General features: G+C 55.4%; 1 protein-coding gene across 2 annotated transcripts in view; it reads right to left on the minus strand.

Annotated features, from left to right (window-relative positions):
• The window catches only part of TTC34 (tetratricopeptide repeat domain 34), a 19526-nt gene extending 4065 nt beyond the window's left edge, over positions 1–15461 (minus strand). Inside the window, exons 1-6 of one of the 2 annotated variants that reach the window (XM_040645666.1) lie at positions 14401–15227; positions 6286–7144; positions 4654–4879; positions 3265–3469; positions 1826–1992; positions 599–869 (exon numbers count right to left, since the gene is read on the minus strand). In XM_040645666.1, coding sequence (XP_040501600.1) covers positions 599–869; positions 1826–1992; positions 3265–3469; positions 4654–4879; positions 6286–7144; positions 14401–15172 — 2500 coding nt within the window. In that variant the 5' untranslated portion in view covers positions 15173–15227. Of the gene's footprint in view, positions 1–598; positions 870–1825; positions 1993–3264; positions 3470–4653; positions 4880–6285; positions 7145–14400 lie in introns of both variants that reach the window. The other variant, XM_040645667.1, reaches the window with a different exon arrangement.
• Between the last annotated feature and the right edge of the window lie 131 nt (positions 15462–15592).

The following is a 15592-nucleotide window of genomic DNA, read 5'->3' on the forward strand; positions in this document are numbered from 1 at the left end:
GGGGGGGGGGTCACTAAAGTCCAGGACCCCCAGGTGGAGCAGCACGGCTCTGAGCATGCTCACTGTGGTCACCACAAGGGGCTCTCCTGAGCACCCGCGGGAATGCTGCAGGGCAACGTAGGCCTTGCTGGGGGCACTCCACAGGCTTGGAGGTGACAGTGACAGGTCAGGGAAATGCACGCTGCCCAGAGCTCTCCCGTTTCACATGAGGACTGGAATATTCTCAGGATTTTGGCACCTGGGGGCTTGACACAAGCCCACCTACAATACGGCCTGGTGTTCCATAGGCATTCCGTATAAACGTCGGTTGAAAAAATGCATGAGTTAATGAGAAGCCCCAAGCGTCTGGGTCCTTTTATGAAACCCCAAATTGCTCCTTTGTTTCTCCTCTCTGCAGGCAAAACCATGCAGGTGAACGAGAGCTCAAGACACTTGCACCCCAGGCCCCGCATGGGGACCAGGTCACAGGGACCAGGATTTGGGGTGGAAAGGACCCCAGGAGGCACTGAATCCAGGGTCTCTTCCATTTTACAGAATAGAATCAAGGGTGAGGGGCCAGGACAGACACCCACGTTCCCCAAGCCTGGGCTGGGCATACCCATTGCAGTGAATGCGTCTGCCAGCAGAATATGCCCCCTTGGCTGCCCAGCATCGATTTTGATCAGCGCTTCCCCCACAGCTAGGAGGCCCTGGGCGTCCTCGTCGCTGAGGGCAGCCCCAGTGACCAGCGGCTGGCTCAGGAGGGCCCGGCAGCGGGACCAGAGGCCCTGGGTGATGAGGGCCTGGGCCTCCGGCTTCAGAGAGCGAATCTCAGGGACCACCATCCTGGGGTCGAGCTTCAGAGCCAAGAGGATGTCATCCACAGCCTCCTGCAGGGGGAGGAGGGCAGGGTGAGTGGCAGAATCGTCCCCCCTGGGCATCTGCCCGGGTGTCGGGATACCAGAAGGGGCAGACCGTCCAGTTCCTGCCCTTCCACAACAGGAGGGCCCATCTGGTGAGCGACAGGAGGCAGAGCATGGTGACCGGCTGCTAGTGTACTGGAGTTGTGGAAAGAGAGGGACTGTCGGACCCGAGGAGGGGTCACCCTGAGAAAGCCCACGACAGGCTGGAACTGAAATCAGGCTGCCAGTGCCGTGGGGGGAACCAGACCTCCTGAGGGGCAGACGCCAGCCCCACCTGCAGGGGCTGTCACCTCCATGGCATCTGGGATCATTTCTCCTTGCTTCCTAGCACTCTGACCCTTAAGTAAGAAGCCTGGCAGGCAGGTCACCTCTGGGCTGCAGAGCTTCAGGGCAGACACTCATTTTTAGTCACTCACCTGTGACCTTGCTCTCGGGTGAGAAGTGCCCCCGTCCAGGGATGTTCAGCTGTGGCTGCCTGCGGGCAGGTTTTCTCTGCGAAAGCATCTGCCTAAGGCCTGACAGTGCTGGTCCCCTCCCACCCCTGTCCCTGCAAGCTGATTGCTTGAATCCATGGGCTCTGGGCAGGCAGCTCAGGGTGTGGTATCCAAGATGGCCACCGAGGTCTTGTTATTTTAAGTGGAGGGTCGGGGGGCAGGTGTCTAGTAGGCCCCAGGGTTTGCACAGTCTGTGCTGAGGCTGGGAGGCAGCGGGCCTCTTCCCACAAACGGTGTGATGATGATGTGAGCCCCGGGAAGGAAGGGTTTTAATGGGTGTCTCACACTCAGGATGCCTGGCCCTGCTCTCTGTGTGCTTGGGGCTGAGAAGGAAGGCAGTGCTGATTCTTCCCAGGCGCCCCTCCCCTACAGCACTGTTCCCCTAACCCCACTCGCCCAGCCCCAGGAGGGGAGGGTGGGGCCCGGTACCTTCTGCTGGCCCAGGGCCAGGTGCAGAAGTGCCCGGCCGCACAGCGCCTGCACGTTCCTCGGCTCAGCCCGCAGCACTGAATTGAAGTCAAACACGGCCGTCTTCTTCTGGCCCAGGAGCCCGTAACAACGGGCACGGGTGAGCAGGGACTCCACTGCCTGACTCCCTGGAGGAAGGGGGTGTGTGGCATTGGGACGTGACTGCTGTTGGGCCTTGGTGGGTACGGTGCGTCTGCCCTCATCCAGCATTTGCTGGTGCCCGACAGTGGGGTGGGGCAGGGGGGCACCAGCTTCAAGGCCACCTCGGGGCACTCACAGACCATTGGGCACCAAGACACAGTCTTGGAGAGCAGCTGGCGTTAACCTGGGGGCGCTGGCTGTGGGAAACAGGGAGCCCAGCCGTGAGGGTGGCATCTAGGCTGGTGGACAGTCAGACAGGGGTCCCAAGAGGAGGGGCCGCTGCAGCTGCACCTGAGTGAGGCCAGCGGAGGGGCCAGGAGGCGGATGGGTCCTCAGCGCTGGACATGGAATAGCCGAAAGTGGGAAGGTGCCAGGTGGGCAGGGAGGAGCCCTCTGAATGCTGGGCACAGAGGCCCCTCCCCAAGGACAGCACCACCACGCTCCCTCCGTGTGTCTGTCCTGTGACTGACACAGAACAACGCACGCTCTGGATCGTGTCCCCTTCCCCACTAATGTGTGCAGGGCGTGAGCTCTGCACCAGGCACCATCCCCGCTGTCCCAGAACTAGCTGACATGACCCTCGCTCCCACCCCTTGCCGGTGTCTGTCACCCACTTAGAGAAGAAGTAAGGGAGGAGATGGTTAGTAAGTGCAGAGCCGGGAGTCCACCTGGTGTTCTGATCCAAAGCCCACACTTGGAATCTCCATGCACCCCAGGAAATTGGGGTGCATCCTTGGGAAAGTCCCTTCCCTCCAGCATCAGTGCCCTATGACCCCACACTAAGAAGGCCCAACTCCAAGAGGCTCTGTCACCTAGGATGGTGCTGGGTGGGTTGGCTGGGCAAAGGGGGCCACCAGGTACACTCATACAGAGACACCCCACTATTTCCAGGAAGGGCTTAGGGGAACCAGGGCCTCTCCTGGTTGGAGGGAGAGGGGCCAAGTTGGGAGAATGGCCTCAACCAAGTGTGGCCCTCCTACCCACAGGGCCCAGGGGTGTGGGATGGCAGCCCAGGGCGCCAGGAGGATCCCAGCTCAGGTCCCAGCTGGTCTGGCTCCTCTCCCACGTTTTAGGATGCTCACCGGGACAGCTAGGGCCTCGGGGCAAGGCGTGCTCTGCGAGCGGCCCCAGCGCACGCAGATACCCGAGAACCAAGTGTGGGCTTGGATCCCCCAGGTCCCTGACCCCCTCATGGCTCCTCTTGCCCCTAGGTACCTGGCACAGGGTGGGAACCCTGGGGACGGGCGGGCAGCTCCTACCTGCAGCGAAGATGGCCAGAGAGAGGTAGGCGATGGCCTCCCTGGTGTGGGCTGTGCCCTCGGCCCCGCTGGGCCGCGCTCGCAGGATGGCTAGGGCCCGAGCGTGGCAGTGGCCCCGCAGCAGCTGCCGGTCCTCGTGGTGGAAGACGCCCAGGGTGGGCTGGAGGCACGCCGTGTCCCCGGATTGGACCACCTTCTTCACCAGCTGCAGGGGCAGGGCAGTCACCAGGTTCCTCCCTGTGCCTGACGCCCAGACCATCCCACTCTCATTCCCCTCGCGGGGCGTGGCCCACAAGCAGGAGCGTCCGGGGGCGGGGCTTGGGGGCGGGGCGTACAGGGGTGTGGCCCGCTGGGATTGGCTCAGGGGCGGGGGCCTAGCGGAGGGCGGGACATGTGAGCCTGCGCGGGGCTGCTCCTCTGGACAGCGCGGCGTGGGGGCGAGGGTTCTGGGGTCCCGGGGTCCCGGGGTCCCCGAGCCGCATGTCCTCCTCCGTGGCATGGAGGTGGAGATCTCGCTTCACCGGCCCATACACGGCAGGTCCAAATGAGAAGCGCGGGGAAAGGTTTTCAGATCATAAGGTGACCGAGGGCACCGGGCGAGGAGGAAGTGCCGTGGGACCAGTGCCCGCTCTGGATGGAGCGAGGCTCCGGGTGGATGTAACCTCGGCTCTACGACTGGCTCCGTTCCACGGAGCCCCGATGCTGCCCCTGCTGGCCGCTCGCTGAAGACACAGGTCCCAGAGCATTAGGACCCGCAGGTTCCCGGGCATCCTTCCCTCTCCCACCCGTGTGGCCCAGCGCAGGGAGACCAGGAGCCCAAATCCGACCACAGCAGAAGCTGACGGGCCCCAAAGTCCGACACCTTCCCCTGGAACATAACCCTCTGACCCCCGTTCCAACGGGAAGCCCTCATAACACCCGAGGGAGGGGAAGCTCTGCTTTTCCTGGGAGCAGAATGGTCTTGGAGAGCGGCGAGGTGAGCAGGACCTGAGGACCTGGGGGCCCTCTGCCATCCCCCTCCCTGGGCAGGGTCACCTCCAAGCCTAGTTTACTTGGGAGATTTGGGACGGAGCTCAGTCTACAGCTGACTTTTGGCCCTTTTCCTTCCTAACACAACAAAAGCAAATACAAAGCACCTACTGCATGCTGGAGACCTGCTCCAGCTATTTCGGGACAACCCACAAGACCAGGGCACGGACGCAGAGACTGAGGGTCAGGGAGGGGAGGGGGCCTTGCTGCAGGTGGCAGAGCCCGGGGCTGGGACAAGTTTTACCTGCTCCGAAGTCCAGGCTGAGGGGTGCAGAGTGAGGGGCCCAGAGGCCTGCGCCCTCCACAGGGCTGTGGCCCATCTCCCCCTGCCGTACTGTGCCCCCCCCGGGGCCTCCTCACCTGGTTTGCGTCATAGAAGAAGCCCCTTCGCAGCTGCAGCAGCGCGAGTCGCACGAGCACGGGGGCTGCCTGGGGCCTCCGCGAGAGGGCCAGCAGCAGGGCCTTGTGGGCGTCCTCCAGACGGCCCAGGCGGTACAGGGCATCAGCCCCCAGGAGGCTTGACGCCTCATCGTCCCTGTCCAGCTCCATCAGGAGCACGGCCAGCTGGTACACGCCATGGGCATCCCTGTGGAGAGAGTAGCTGGGGGAGAGCCAGCCCAGCCCCTGTCTACCGCCCTTTCAGCTGCCCAGGAAGGTGGGCCGCAGGAAAATTCTACCCCCGTGCACCTGGTCCAGACAGCGCCCTTCCCACCCAAGCACAGGGCCCCGGGTCCTGCTGGAAGGACCCTCACACAGCCGTCTCGAGAAGCCACAGCTGCCCTCTCTGACACACATCCCTTGGTGCTCACTCCTTGCCCCCTCGTCCCACCACCCCGTGTGGCAAGCATTTTGCAGATCAAGATGGAAGCTGTGGGCTGCCCACAAGCCAACCCTGCCTTAGTTTCCTTTTCTGTAGAAATGGAGTAGTGGTGTTGGCCTTGCAGGGCTCAGGGGTGTGTCGTAGGCAGAGTTAGAGAGCACACAGGCTTCACCTGGAATGCTCCTGGCAAACTGGGAATGTGAATGAGCTCCCTCTGGGAAGAGCGTCCAGTTATGGCAATGCTCAGAGGCAAAAGGGAGAAAGGGTCCGGATCTCCCACACTAAATTCTTCCTCACCAGCACATCAAAGCAATTTGAATAGAGCAAGCTGGAGGCAGAGGGCGTGTGTGTGTGTGTGTGTGTGTGTGTGTGTGTGCAGTGTGGGTGGTGGCAGCGGAGCTGACATCAAACACGCCCCAGGAGGCCCCCAGCTCAGGGCTTTGAGCTTTGCTAAAACACCTTCCTGTCATCTCTCAGCAGCCTGAGAGGGGCAAGTCAGACAGCTGCGGGGCCACCCATTAGGCTGGCAGGAAAATTCCAAAATGAGCATCAGGGTGGGGTGTGTGGCTAGACGGGCAGACAGGCAGCTCCGGAAGCCAAGGACCTCCCGGGGGCTGTGCTCCCCGACCCAGACACCCCACCCCTGTGTCCATCCTCAGGGCAGAACGCCATGGAGGCCTTGGCGCTATAACAAAGGGCTAGGCTCTAGGAATGGACAAGGAACGACGGCTCGTTCACAGGGTGGGCTGTAGATCGGGCTGCCTGAGAAGGAATCTGGAGGCAGAGGAAATGCCCGTGATCCACGGAGCAAAAAAAGTGGGCTATCAATTGCACAAAGAGCGCACACTGGGTTTAGTTTCTATGCGCAGAGAGAAACAACTAGAAGGGAATGTAATTGGTGGGGTGTTGGGAAAGTTGTAGTTTCATTCCCATTTTTGAGTTCTAAATTTTCTATGACAGTTAGGCCCACAAAGCATCACACTGTTTGGGACTGAGAGTCCTAAGATCTGGGCTCCAGCGCTGAAACAGCCATCCACGATTTAGGGAAATCCCCCAGCTGCTTCCTGCCTCAGTTTACTCATCTATAAAAATGGAAGACACACACCCCTAGCTACCTCGCAGGAGACTAGAATGAAGCAGCAGCCCCAGCGGTGTGCGGGGCTAGTTTTTACCCTTCCTGCGCCTCGGGGCTCGACATCTCCGTGGCCTTACTCCGGCAGCCCGGGGCGCCACGGAGTCCCAGGTCTGGCCTCCGCTGCAGCATCCTGCGGCCCTCCTCCCGCAGCACGGTCAGCAGGAGGCCCCGCTGGTTCCAGGGGACGTAGGCCTTGGCGATGAGCAGTGCCTCCTCGGGCTGCAGACGGCAGGCGGTGACATAGTCCAGCGCACCCAGGAACGCGCTACCCTCCAGCACCCTCAGCAGCCCGCGGCCGCACAGGGCGCGCACGCAGCTGCCCACGTGGGGCGGCCCGTGCTCCACCACCTCCTGGAAGTCCTCCCGGGCGCGCTGCGCGTCACTCGCGTGCAGCGCGCAGAAGCCACGAAGAACCAACAGGGGCGCGCGGTCCCCGGTGCGGGCCCTGACAAGGTAGTCAGCACGGTCCCCGGGGCGCGAAGGCCGCAGCAAGCGTTCGCACAGCGCCCGGGCGCCCGCCGCGTCCCCAGCCAGCAGCAGGCACTCGGCCAAGCTTGTGCCCAGTGCCGGGCGCACCCCGGGCGGCGCAACGCGCAGCAGGACACGGAGTGCGCGGGTTACTGGGGCCAGCAGCTCGCGGCCCGAGTTTTCGCGGAGCTCAGCGCGGCTCCGCACCGCCTCCTGGAAGTGGGCGAAGCCCATGTCCGCTGCCTCCTGCGCCTGGGCCCGCACGCGCTCTCGGTCCCCCGCGGAGAGCACCGCCTCAAACTGCCTCCGCGCCCCCGACGGGCTCTGGCGAAAGGCCTCGTGCAGGTCCCGAAGCAGGTCCCAGGCCCCACTGTCCAGGAATAAGGCCGCGGCTGCGCGGGTGACCAGCAGAGCGGCCCGACGCTCACCTGGGGAGAGAAACAGAGGCACTGGTCCTGCCTATTGGGCCACAGCCTCCAGGGTGCCACCTGTAGCCCCCGACCATCCACCGCTTTGGACATTCTGAAGCATCTCAAGGCATCTCCCTAGAGTGTCCCAGTAGCCCAGGACAATGTATCATGATGACAGAGCATCAGCGACAGAGCAGAATCAGGAGGGACAGCCAGGGTGGGCAGCGACATGGGGGCCTACCCAGCAGTGTTCTCTTCCCATGGGTTCAAAGTCAACCTCACGGATTGGCCAACAAGGAAATTTAGTTACAAAACCTCTTTACTTTTTACTGATGGATGGGGGATTGAGTTCCCTCTTCTGGGATCAGAGCCCCCAGGTCAGTGCTGAGGTTCTGACCCTGTGACCTTGGGAGGGGGTGGTTGTTACTCCAGCATCTTTGCTTCTGGTCTTCTTGGGGCTAAGTGGGGGCCCAACGCTTCCCTCTGAAACAGGGATTGCTGTCAGGTGCAGGAAAGAGGACCCCATGCTGTTTACACGATGGGGGACTTGGGCCATTTATGGAATCTTGCTGTGCCTCAGTTTCCTTTTCTGCTTTTTAATGGGGTTTAAAATGATCTTCACTCACAGGGCCATGAGGATGAAATGGATTAATGCTTGTCTCGTGCTTGGAACAAGGCCTGGGGGTCTTTTACTCAGTGAGGTTCCCATCAGCAACAGCGTCACCCCACCATCCTCATACTTCCCGTCTGAATGTGCTCGTGAGGATGGGGGCTCTCTGGTAACGAAAGCCAAGCCACCCTTTCCCAACAGGGCCCCAGGCAGGTGCACACTGTGGAGAGCATCCCAGAAAAGTGCTGGCAGGAGCTCAAGATCATGGGTGCCCACCCTTGCATTACAGGTTAGGAAAGTATCGCTGGGGAGGGGAGGTTCGTAGAACCCCAGTAATTCTCAATCCTGGGTCTCAGAATGTCCACTCCAGTGCTTTTGGCATGGAGTCCTTCACAATTCTCAAAGAGCCTTCTCCCAATGTAACTGAATCACCATGGCAATAATCATCCTTTACGCCTAAACAGGAGAGGGCGAAACACCTTCACTTCTGCTCAGAAGCAAGCCTGCCCCTGCCCTTCTCCGTTGCCGTTCAGGCAAGCAGCACGCCACAGCCCAGAGTCATGTAAAAAGAAAAACATCTTGCACCCTGAAATCAACCAACCAACCAACCAGCCAGACAACAAGGTCACCTTGTCTAGTCCTGGTGGCCAAAGTAAAAGAGACTTTGAGCCTTTCCAATCAGTTACTAACTCCTGAATGACACATCTACCCCTGATTTTTGCAATAGTTCATGGATCCTAGAGAGTTGCAGTAGGTGGAGAGCCCTTGGGACCTGGGGGGATTTGTTACTTATTTATCCACATGAAAGTGTGTTCTCTGCTCTGCTCCTGAGGCTCCCGTTACACACATTAGGCTTCTAGATATTGTCCCACAGGTCACCAAGGTTCTGCTCATTTTTCTGGTGTTCTTCATATTGGATAATTTCTATCTCCAACTTGACTCTTCTGCTTTCTCCAACTTGACTCTTCTGCTTTCTCCATTATGCTATGAATTTTTCAATTCTAGAATCTCCATTTCATTCTTTTTTTTTATAGTTTCCATTTATCTGTTCAGATTTCACATCTGTTCATTCATCATGACCAAATTATCCTTTAGTTCTTGAACACATCTATGATAGTTCCTTTAAAGTCTTTAGTCTGCTCATTTCAGCACCTGGCTCATCTTGGGGTCAGTTTATATTGACTTCTTTGTCTCCTGACTGTGGCTCACATTTTATTTTCCTGTTTCTTTGCATGCCTAGCAATTTTTAAAAATTGTACACTAGACATCTGGTTGGTGTTTTGTAGACACTCTGGATTTAGCCATGTTCCTCTGAAGAGGACTGAATTTTGTTTTAGTGGGCAGTTACATGGGCTAGGATTGAACTCCATATTCTGTCTTATCTTCGCTGGGCACAACTAAAATCTCCATTTAATTCTTGCTGGTTCCAGCAGCTGCTCTTTCAGACCTCCCAGTCTCTCCCACGAATGTGTAGTGTGGTGGTCCTCCAAGAATTTAAGTGAATTCAGTACACAGATTTTGGGTCTAGCCCCCTCTGAGGCTCCCTCCTTTTCGGGATTTTCCTTCTAAACTTTTCAGCCACTTTTCTCAGCCTGAACTCTGTTCTACAACATCTCAAGCCAGTAAAACTGCAGCTTCCTGTTTTGCATGGGTAAAGCATGGATTGAGGAGTCTCCTCAGGCAAAAAGCTTCGCAAATCTCACATTGTAGAGTCCTCTTCTTTCAAAGGTCAACTTCCAGTTTCTGCCCACATTTGTTCAGTGACTCCAAATAATTGCATTTTGTATTTTGTCCAAATGTTATCATTGCTATCGGTGGAACACAGTCTGGTCAAGCTAGTCCACTATTATGGAAGCCAGACTCTTCTATTGTTAGGCTTAAACATTGTGACAACATGGATACAAAATGCTATCCCATTGTTGTTTTAATTTTAATTTTCCTGATTACTAGTGAGGCCAATTTATTTAATTAAATTAATTAATTTTTCCCCCAATCTGGTGGAGGGAAAGTGGTATCTCATTGTTTTAATTTGCATTCATATCATTACTATGATGTTGAACATTTTTCACGTTTCTTTGCCATCTGTGTTTTCTCTTATGGAAAATGCTTTTGGCAATTCTCATATTGGATTTTTTTTATTGATATGTAGGAATTCTTCAAATACTCTGGGTATTAATCTTTTGCCCATTGTATATTTTGCAAATATTTTTCTCTGATGTGGATTTTCCTTTCATTTTCTATAGTTATGGGCAAAATGGAAGTTTAACATTTTTGATTTAATCAAACATAACAAATTTCCCTTTACTATTTCCACTTTTTATATCTTAAGAAGTCCAGCTATCCACAGAAATCTTAATGATATTCTCTTATATTTTCCTTTAGAAACTATAAAACCTAGCTATCACATAATCCACCTAGAATTTACTTTTTTCCCCCAGAATCAGCACCATCCACTGAATAATGGTCCTCTTCTTTCCTTATAGATTTGTGATGCTCACTCTTACATATTAAGTTCTGGATACCTATGGGTCTGTTTTTGGCCTTTCTAATCGGTTTTATTGGTCTTTCTATCCAGCCCTTAAGTCAATAACCTTCCGTAGTGGGTAGTATAGCTTTGTATTAACTGGTAGAGCAAATATTTATATTACTACTTTCTTCTCCATCTTCTCCTTTTCCTCTGCCTCCTCTCCCCCCACCACCTGTGCCTCTCTTTCCCCTTCCTCTTCTTCTTCGTCTTGTCTATTATTGTCTTTTTATTCTTCTATTATAATATCAAATCTTTCTAACAATGGACATTGGATATCTATTTATATAGGTATTCTTTATTGTCTTTTAATAAAATTTTATAATTTTCTCCACAAAGTTATATGTTTTTTTTGAAATAAATTATTTTCTGTTGCTATGGTAAGTGGTATAGTCTAAAATTATAAAGTTTCTATTTGTTGCTGGTGTCTATAAATATAAATGCTTTCTGTATATCCTGTTAAATTCTGTTCCTACATCTAATACATTTTTGTTGTTTCTGTTAGGTTTTTCTACATAGCTAATCATATTGTCTGGTATAACTTTGTTTCTTCCTTTCTAGTCTTATATTCATTTTCTTCTTATCTCATTGCATTGGCTAGGATCTCTAGTACAATAATAGATAAATGGAAGAGTAGGCAGACACTACATTCTTGATTTTAAATGGAAGGCTACTATCAACCATTAAGTTGATATTTTGGTAAGATGTTGATAAATATTATCTTTTTCAATCAAGTAAGTTTCCTTCTATTCTTTAAATTTGTGGGGTGTTAAAAATGTTATAAAATGCTTTTTCTGAATTCATTGCGATGATCATATGCTCTTTTTTCTTTCACTAATGAAGGTAGCGAATAATATTATTATGGAAACATAAAATTATAACTCCTATATTATTTAACTGAGTTTTGGATAAAACATGCATCAAAAATACAACTGCTGAGTTGTATGGGTTACTATTGCTGTATAACAAACTTTCCCAAAATTAGTGGCTTAAAACAATGACCATTTCAACAGCCAGAAAAATGCATGTTTGTTCCTCAATCTGGACTGAGTTGAGTTGAGCTGGACAGTTCTGTAGATCTTACCTGGGGTCCCTCATGTCTGCAGACATCTGTTGGCTTGGGCAGGAGGGTGTAAGGTGGCCTCACTCACAGGCCGGGGGCCTTGGTGTTGGCTATTGGTAGAGCCTCCCTCTGTGTGTGCCCTTGTGGTTCACTGGTCTAGCTTCCTACATGGCACTGGGGGTGTTGCAAGAGGATGAAAATGGAACATACAGGGCCCGTTGAGGCATGGCCTCCAGAATCACATGACATCATGTCTACTCTGCTATTTTCTATTGGTCCCAGCAAGACTTGAGGCCAAGCTGACTTCTGCCCCCTTGCTGGGAGGAGCTTTAACAACCATGGCCATGCTTTCCACCTACTGCAGTAGTTCTTAATGAAGAACCTTGAATGAGTGAGAGATGGTTGCCCTGGGAACTTTGGGAAGATTAACCACTCAGGGAACCTTGGTGCCTGGATGCTTACCCGTGGGAGATCTGAGTTGAAACTATCCTTATTCTTGTCTTCAAATGGAGTGTCCCCGTATGTCTGCTTACTGAGAAGGGCAGAACACATTCCCGAATAAACAGGGTTTGTTCAGTGTTTTCAAGAACCCTTATAAGTAACCTTGGGATTAGAACACATTTGTTATAGGAAACTGTGTTTGTAAAAAGTCTGTTATAGGCCATTTATTTATTCATGTTGTAAGCCATGTTTGTACGGATGGTGGCAATAAAGTGACTCCCTGTGACATAAGTGACTTAAATCTAATTAATGCAGCGATTCTTAGGGAAGGTGGTGCTGTCCACTTCAGGGCCAAGGCAGGAGCGACAGCGTTCCTGGCAGTCTCCCCTGGGTCAGGGGTGGGGCAGGTAGGGCTTATCTAGCGCACTTGCTTCCTGAGGGTGTAGCCTTGGGAGTTCTGGTCTCAATGGGGGTCTCTACTGGTCATTAAGGTGGAAGTCCCCTCCCCCCTGGGAGTTGCTGAATGCCCCCAGCCTGCTGTGGCATTGCGCCTGCTCACAGGCCACTGCATGTTTATGCTTTGGGCACGGAGGGCACCCTAATTCCTCATAAGCTCAGGATTCTTTGTGACTCTGTTGAACCTGTTTGTACTTTTTATAGTGGGAGGGCTTCAGGGCATCTGGTCTAGCATGTTTCCAGAAACCAAGTTGCCCACTCACTTTTCAGTTCTCTCTGTCTGATCCCTGCCTCCCCAACACACAAACACTGGGGTCACCAGTAAACCCCATGCAGCACAGAAAACAGACACTTTCCGTCCTTTTGTCATGGGCATGGCAGCGCGTGCCTCATCGTCTTGCAAACACCTGCATCTTTTGGCTCTCGTCAGCACCCGGCAGGCTCCTCATCTTCCTCCTTCTTTCTGTCCTCCTGTCCCCTTTGCTGGGTCCTTCTTTGTGGGGGCAGTGTGGTGGGTCGTTAAGAGCCTACCACAAACACTCCAGGTGCCCTTGGAGGGTTGCCCGTGGAAGGTGCATTCAATCTCATTGAATGCACACCGAACCTTACAATGGTTTCCCCACCTGGTGTTCAGTGAATGGCAGCTAGCACGGCCATTCTCCATCTCCAAGTGTGCGGCTGCCCCACTCCCTCCATAGCTAAACCCTTGACTCTGAATCCTTTCTTTGTGGGTTGGATTCTGAAACCCCTTCTTCAGACCAAGCCCCCTCTCTTCTCAAGGCTCATGTGTTCAGCTGCCCAGTGACATGTCCACATGATTGACTCAAGGGACATCTTTCTGAGCACCTAGTGGGTGACACCATTTTAAGGGTTTGATACACACTTTCACTGAAATCACAATAGCAAGTTCAGAAGTGGGTGGAGCCCCCATCCCCACGTGCAGACAGGGAAGCAGCACACAGAGGGGACCAGGCTGAGGGATCTTGGAGTGCCTGTGGTAGGCTGGTGCATGGCTTCTGGCTCTCCACCCAGCCACCCACTGCCCATGCCCCCACCAGAAGGAGGACTCTGTAAAGGGACCAGAGAGGAGCAGTATCTCAAATCAGGTGTGTCTAAAACCCTGTTGCTTCTTTTTCCCTGTCTGCTCCTCCCCTGCCCTCTGCAATCCAGTGGCCAAACTCCTAAAATCATTCCTGACCCTCCTCTCCTTTCCTCTGTGCCTTTGCCATCTCTTGCCAGGACTGCTCCTCTGGCCTCCTAGCCTGGTTCTCCTCCCAGCCTCTCAACCTCCCAGTCTGGTCCTCCTCCCAGCCTCCCAGCCTCCCATCCTGGTTCTCCTCCCAGCCTCCCAGCCCCTCAGCCTCCCAGCCTGGTCATCCTCCCAGCTGCCCAGCCTCTCAGCCTGGTCTTTCTGCCAGCCTCCCAGTCTGGTCCTCCTCCCAGCCTCCCAAACTCCCATCCTGGTCCTCCTCCCAGCCTTCCATCCTCCCATCCTCCCAGCTTCGTCCTCCTCCCAGCCTCCCAGCCTGGTCCTTCTCCCAGCCTCTCAGCCTCTCAGCCTCCCAGCCTGGTCCTCCTCCCAGCCTCCCAGCAGCTTCTGTTATCACTCTGGCTCCCTTTGCACATTTTGCACACAGCAGACAGAAGAAACTATAGAAATGCAACCCAGAGCACCTCACTCCACAGTTTAAAACCCTCCCATGGCTCCTCACTGCTCTGGGGGTAAAATCCAAACTCCTTTCAGGCCCAACAGGGCTTAGCCACATCTATTTCTTCCATGTCTCCCCTTCTCCCTCTGTTCCTGCCCCTCAACAGACACTACAATTCCATTCAGTGGCAAGGACAGCCCAAGTTCTTTCTCCCATAGGGACCGAGTGTGTTCTGTTTCTGCTGCCTTGAATCCTTTAGCCTTAACTTAAGTGACAGCTCCTCCATGAAGCCTTCCCTGACCACCCAGTTAGAGCAGCACCTTGCAGGGTCCATTTTTCAAAAATACATACTTCGTTTGTTTCTTTTCTTGGGTGCTCCGTAAGGACAGGGCTTGTCCATCTTGTCACTGTGGTGTCCCCGCCCCTGCAACAACCCCCCGCCCTACCATAACCAGGATGTAAGCACGCCGTGCAGGCACGGCGGGAGCGACTCTCACCCTGGCCCTTAGGGGACGAGAACCGCACTCTTACCTTGGGGTGGGCTGCCTGTCAGGTCAGTCTCAAGGGCCCGGCTGCATGCTGCCTGGCAGTCCTCATACCTGCCACTGCGGAGCAGGGCTTCCGGTGACAGGGCATCACTCCAAGTGCCCCCGGGGTCCAGGGCTGCCAGGAGTCCCCGGCAGCCGGCCTCCTCCTGGCGCCCTGAGCTATAGTCTTGGAGGGTGCGGATCAGCACGGGGAGGTAGGGCTGCTGGTGGGTTCGAACAAAGGCCACGGTCCGGTCTGCACTGGAGGCAAAGGCCTGCAGATAGTCGGCCACGCCAGCGTCCACCTGCACACCGGACAGGACCCAGGCCAGGGCGCGAGTCAGCTGCAACTCCAGGGCCTGCTGGGAGCGAGCATCCAGCAAGGTGCCGCAGCGCCGAGCCACCTCCTGGTGGCGCCCCTGAGCCAGCAGGCAGGCCAGGGAGTGCAGGACCGCGGCTGGGTGGTCTGGCCAGAGGGTGGCCAGGAATGCGGAGGCCAGGGTCCCCGTCAGGGAGACAACCGTCATGCCGTCCCAGTGGATGGCGGGGATCTGGCTGTCGCCGCGGCACCAGGCCTCTAGGGTGGCCACCACGGGTGCCCCTCGAGCCTCGGCCAGGGCAGCTCTGACGCCCCGAACGGCCGAGGGGGCGTGGCAGCTGAACGCAGCCAGGTAGAAGGCGGCGGCCAACGGGGGCTCTCCCAGGGCCAGGCGCTGGTCTCCTTCCCGGCAGAGGCAGGCCGCGAGCTCCTGTGCCGACATTACAGCTGTGCCCATGACACGCCCATGTCCAGTCCTCGCGGGCACCTGGGGTGGGGGTGTGTGGTTAGTGCCCACCCCTCCCCACTGAGACCCCCCCAGTCAGTGCAGAGCACAGTGGAGTGGAGAGCCGGGTGGGGCTGGGTGCACCTGCCAGGTCCACCAGGCCACGCTCCTTTCTCCTGTGGAATGGGACCCTTGCTCTGCTCCGACACCCACGTGAGGACCTGGGTGGCCTGCGGGGTCAGGAACTCCAGGCCCTAGCTCCCCGTCCCACCCCCAGCAGAGGACCCCACAAGACGGTGGAACACACCCATCCGCTCCCTGTCCAGGTCACACAGGCCACCTTCTCAGCTCTCCGAGTCTCCAGAGACCCGCCCAAACTCAGGGCCAGACCTCTGCCCACCTCCCACAGCCCGCCATTGCGGGGGGGGGGGG

This window comes from Ursus maritimus, unplaced genomic scaffold (assembly GCF_017311325.1).
Source record: "Ursus maritimus isolate PB19 unplaced genomic scaffold, ASM1731132v1 scaffold_32, whole genome shotgun sequence".
Lineage (NCBI taxonomy): Eukaryota > Metazoa > Chordata > Mammalia > Carnivora > Ursidae > Ursus > Ursus maritimus.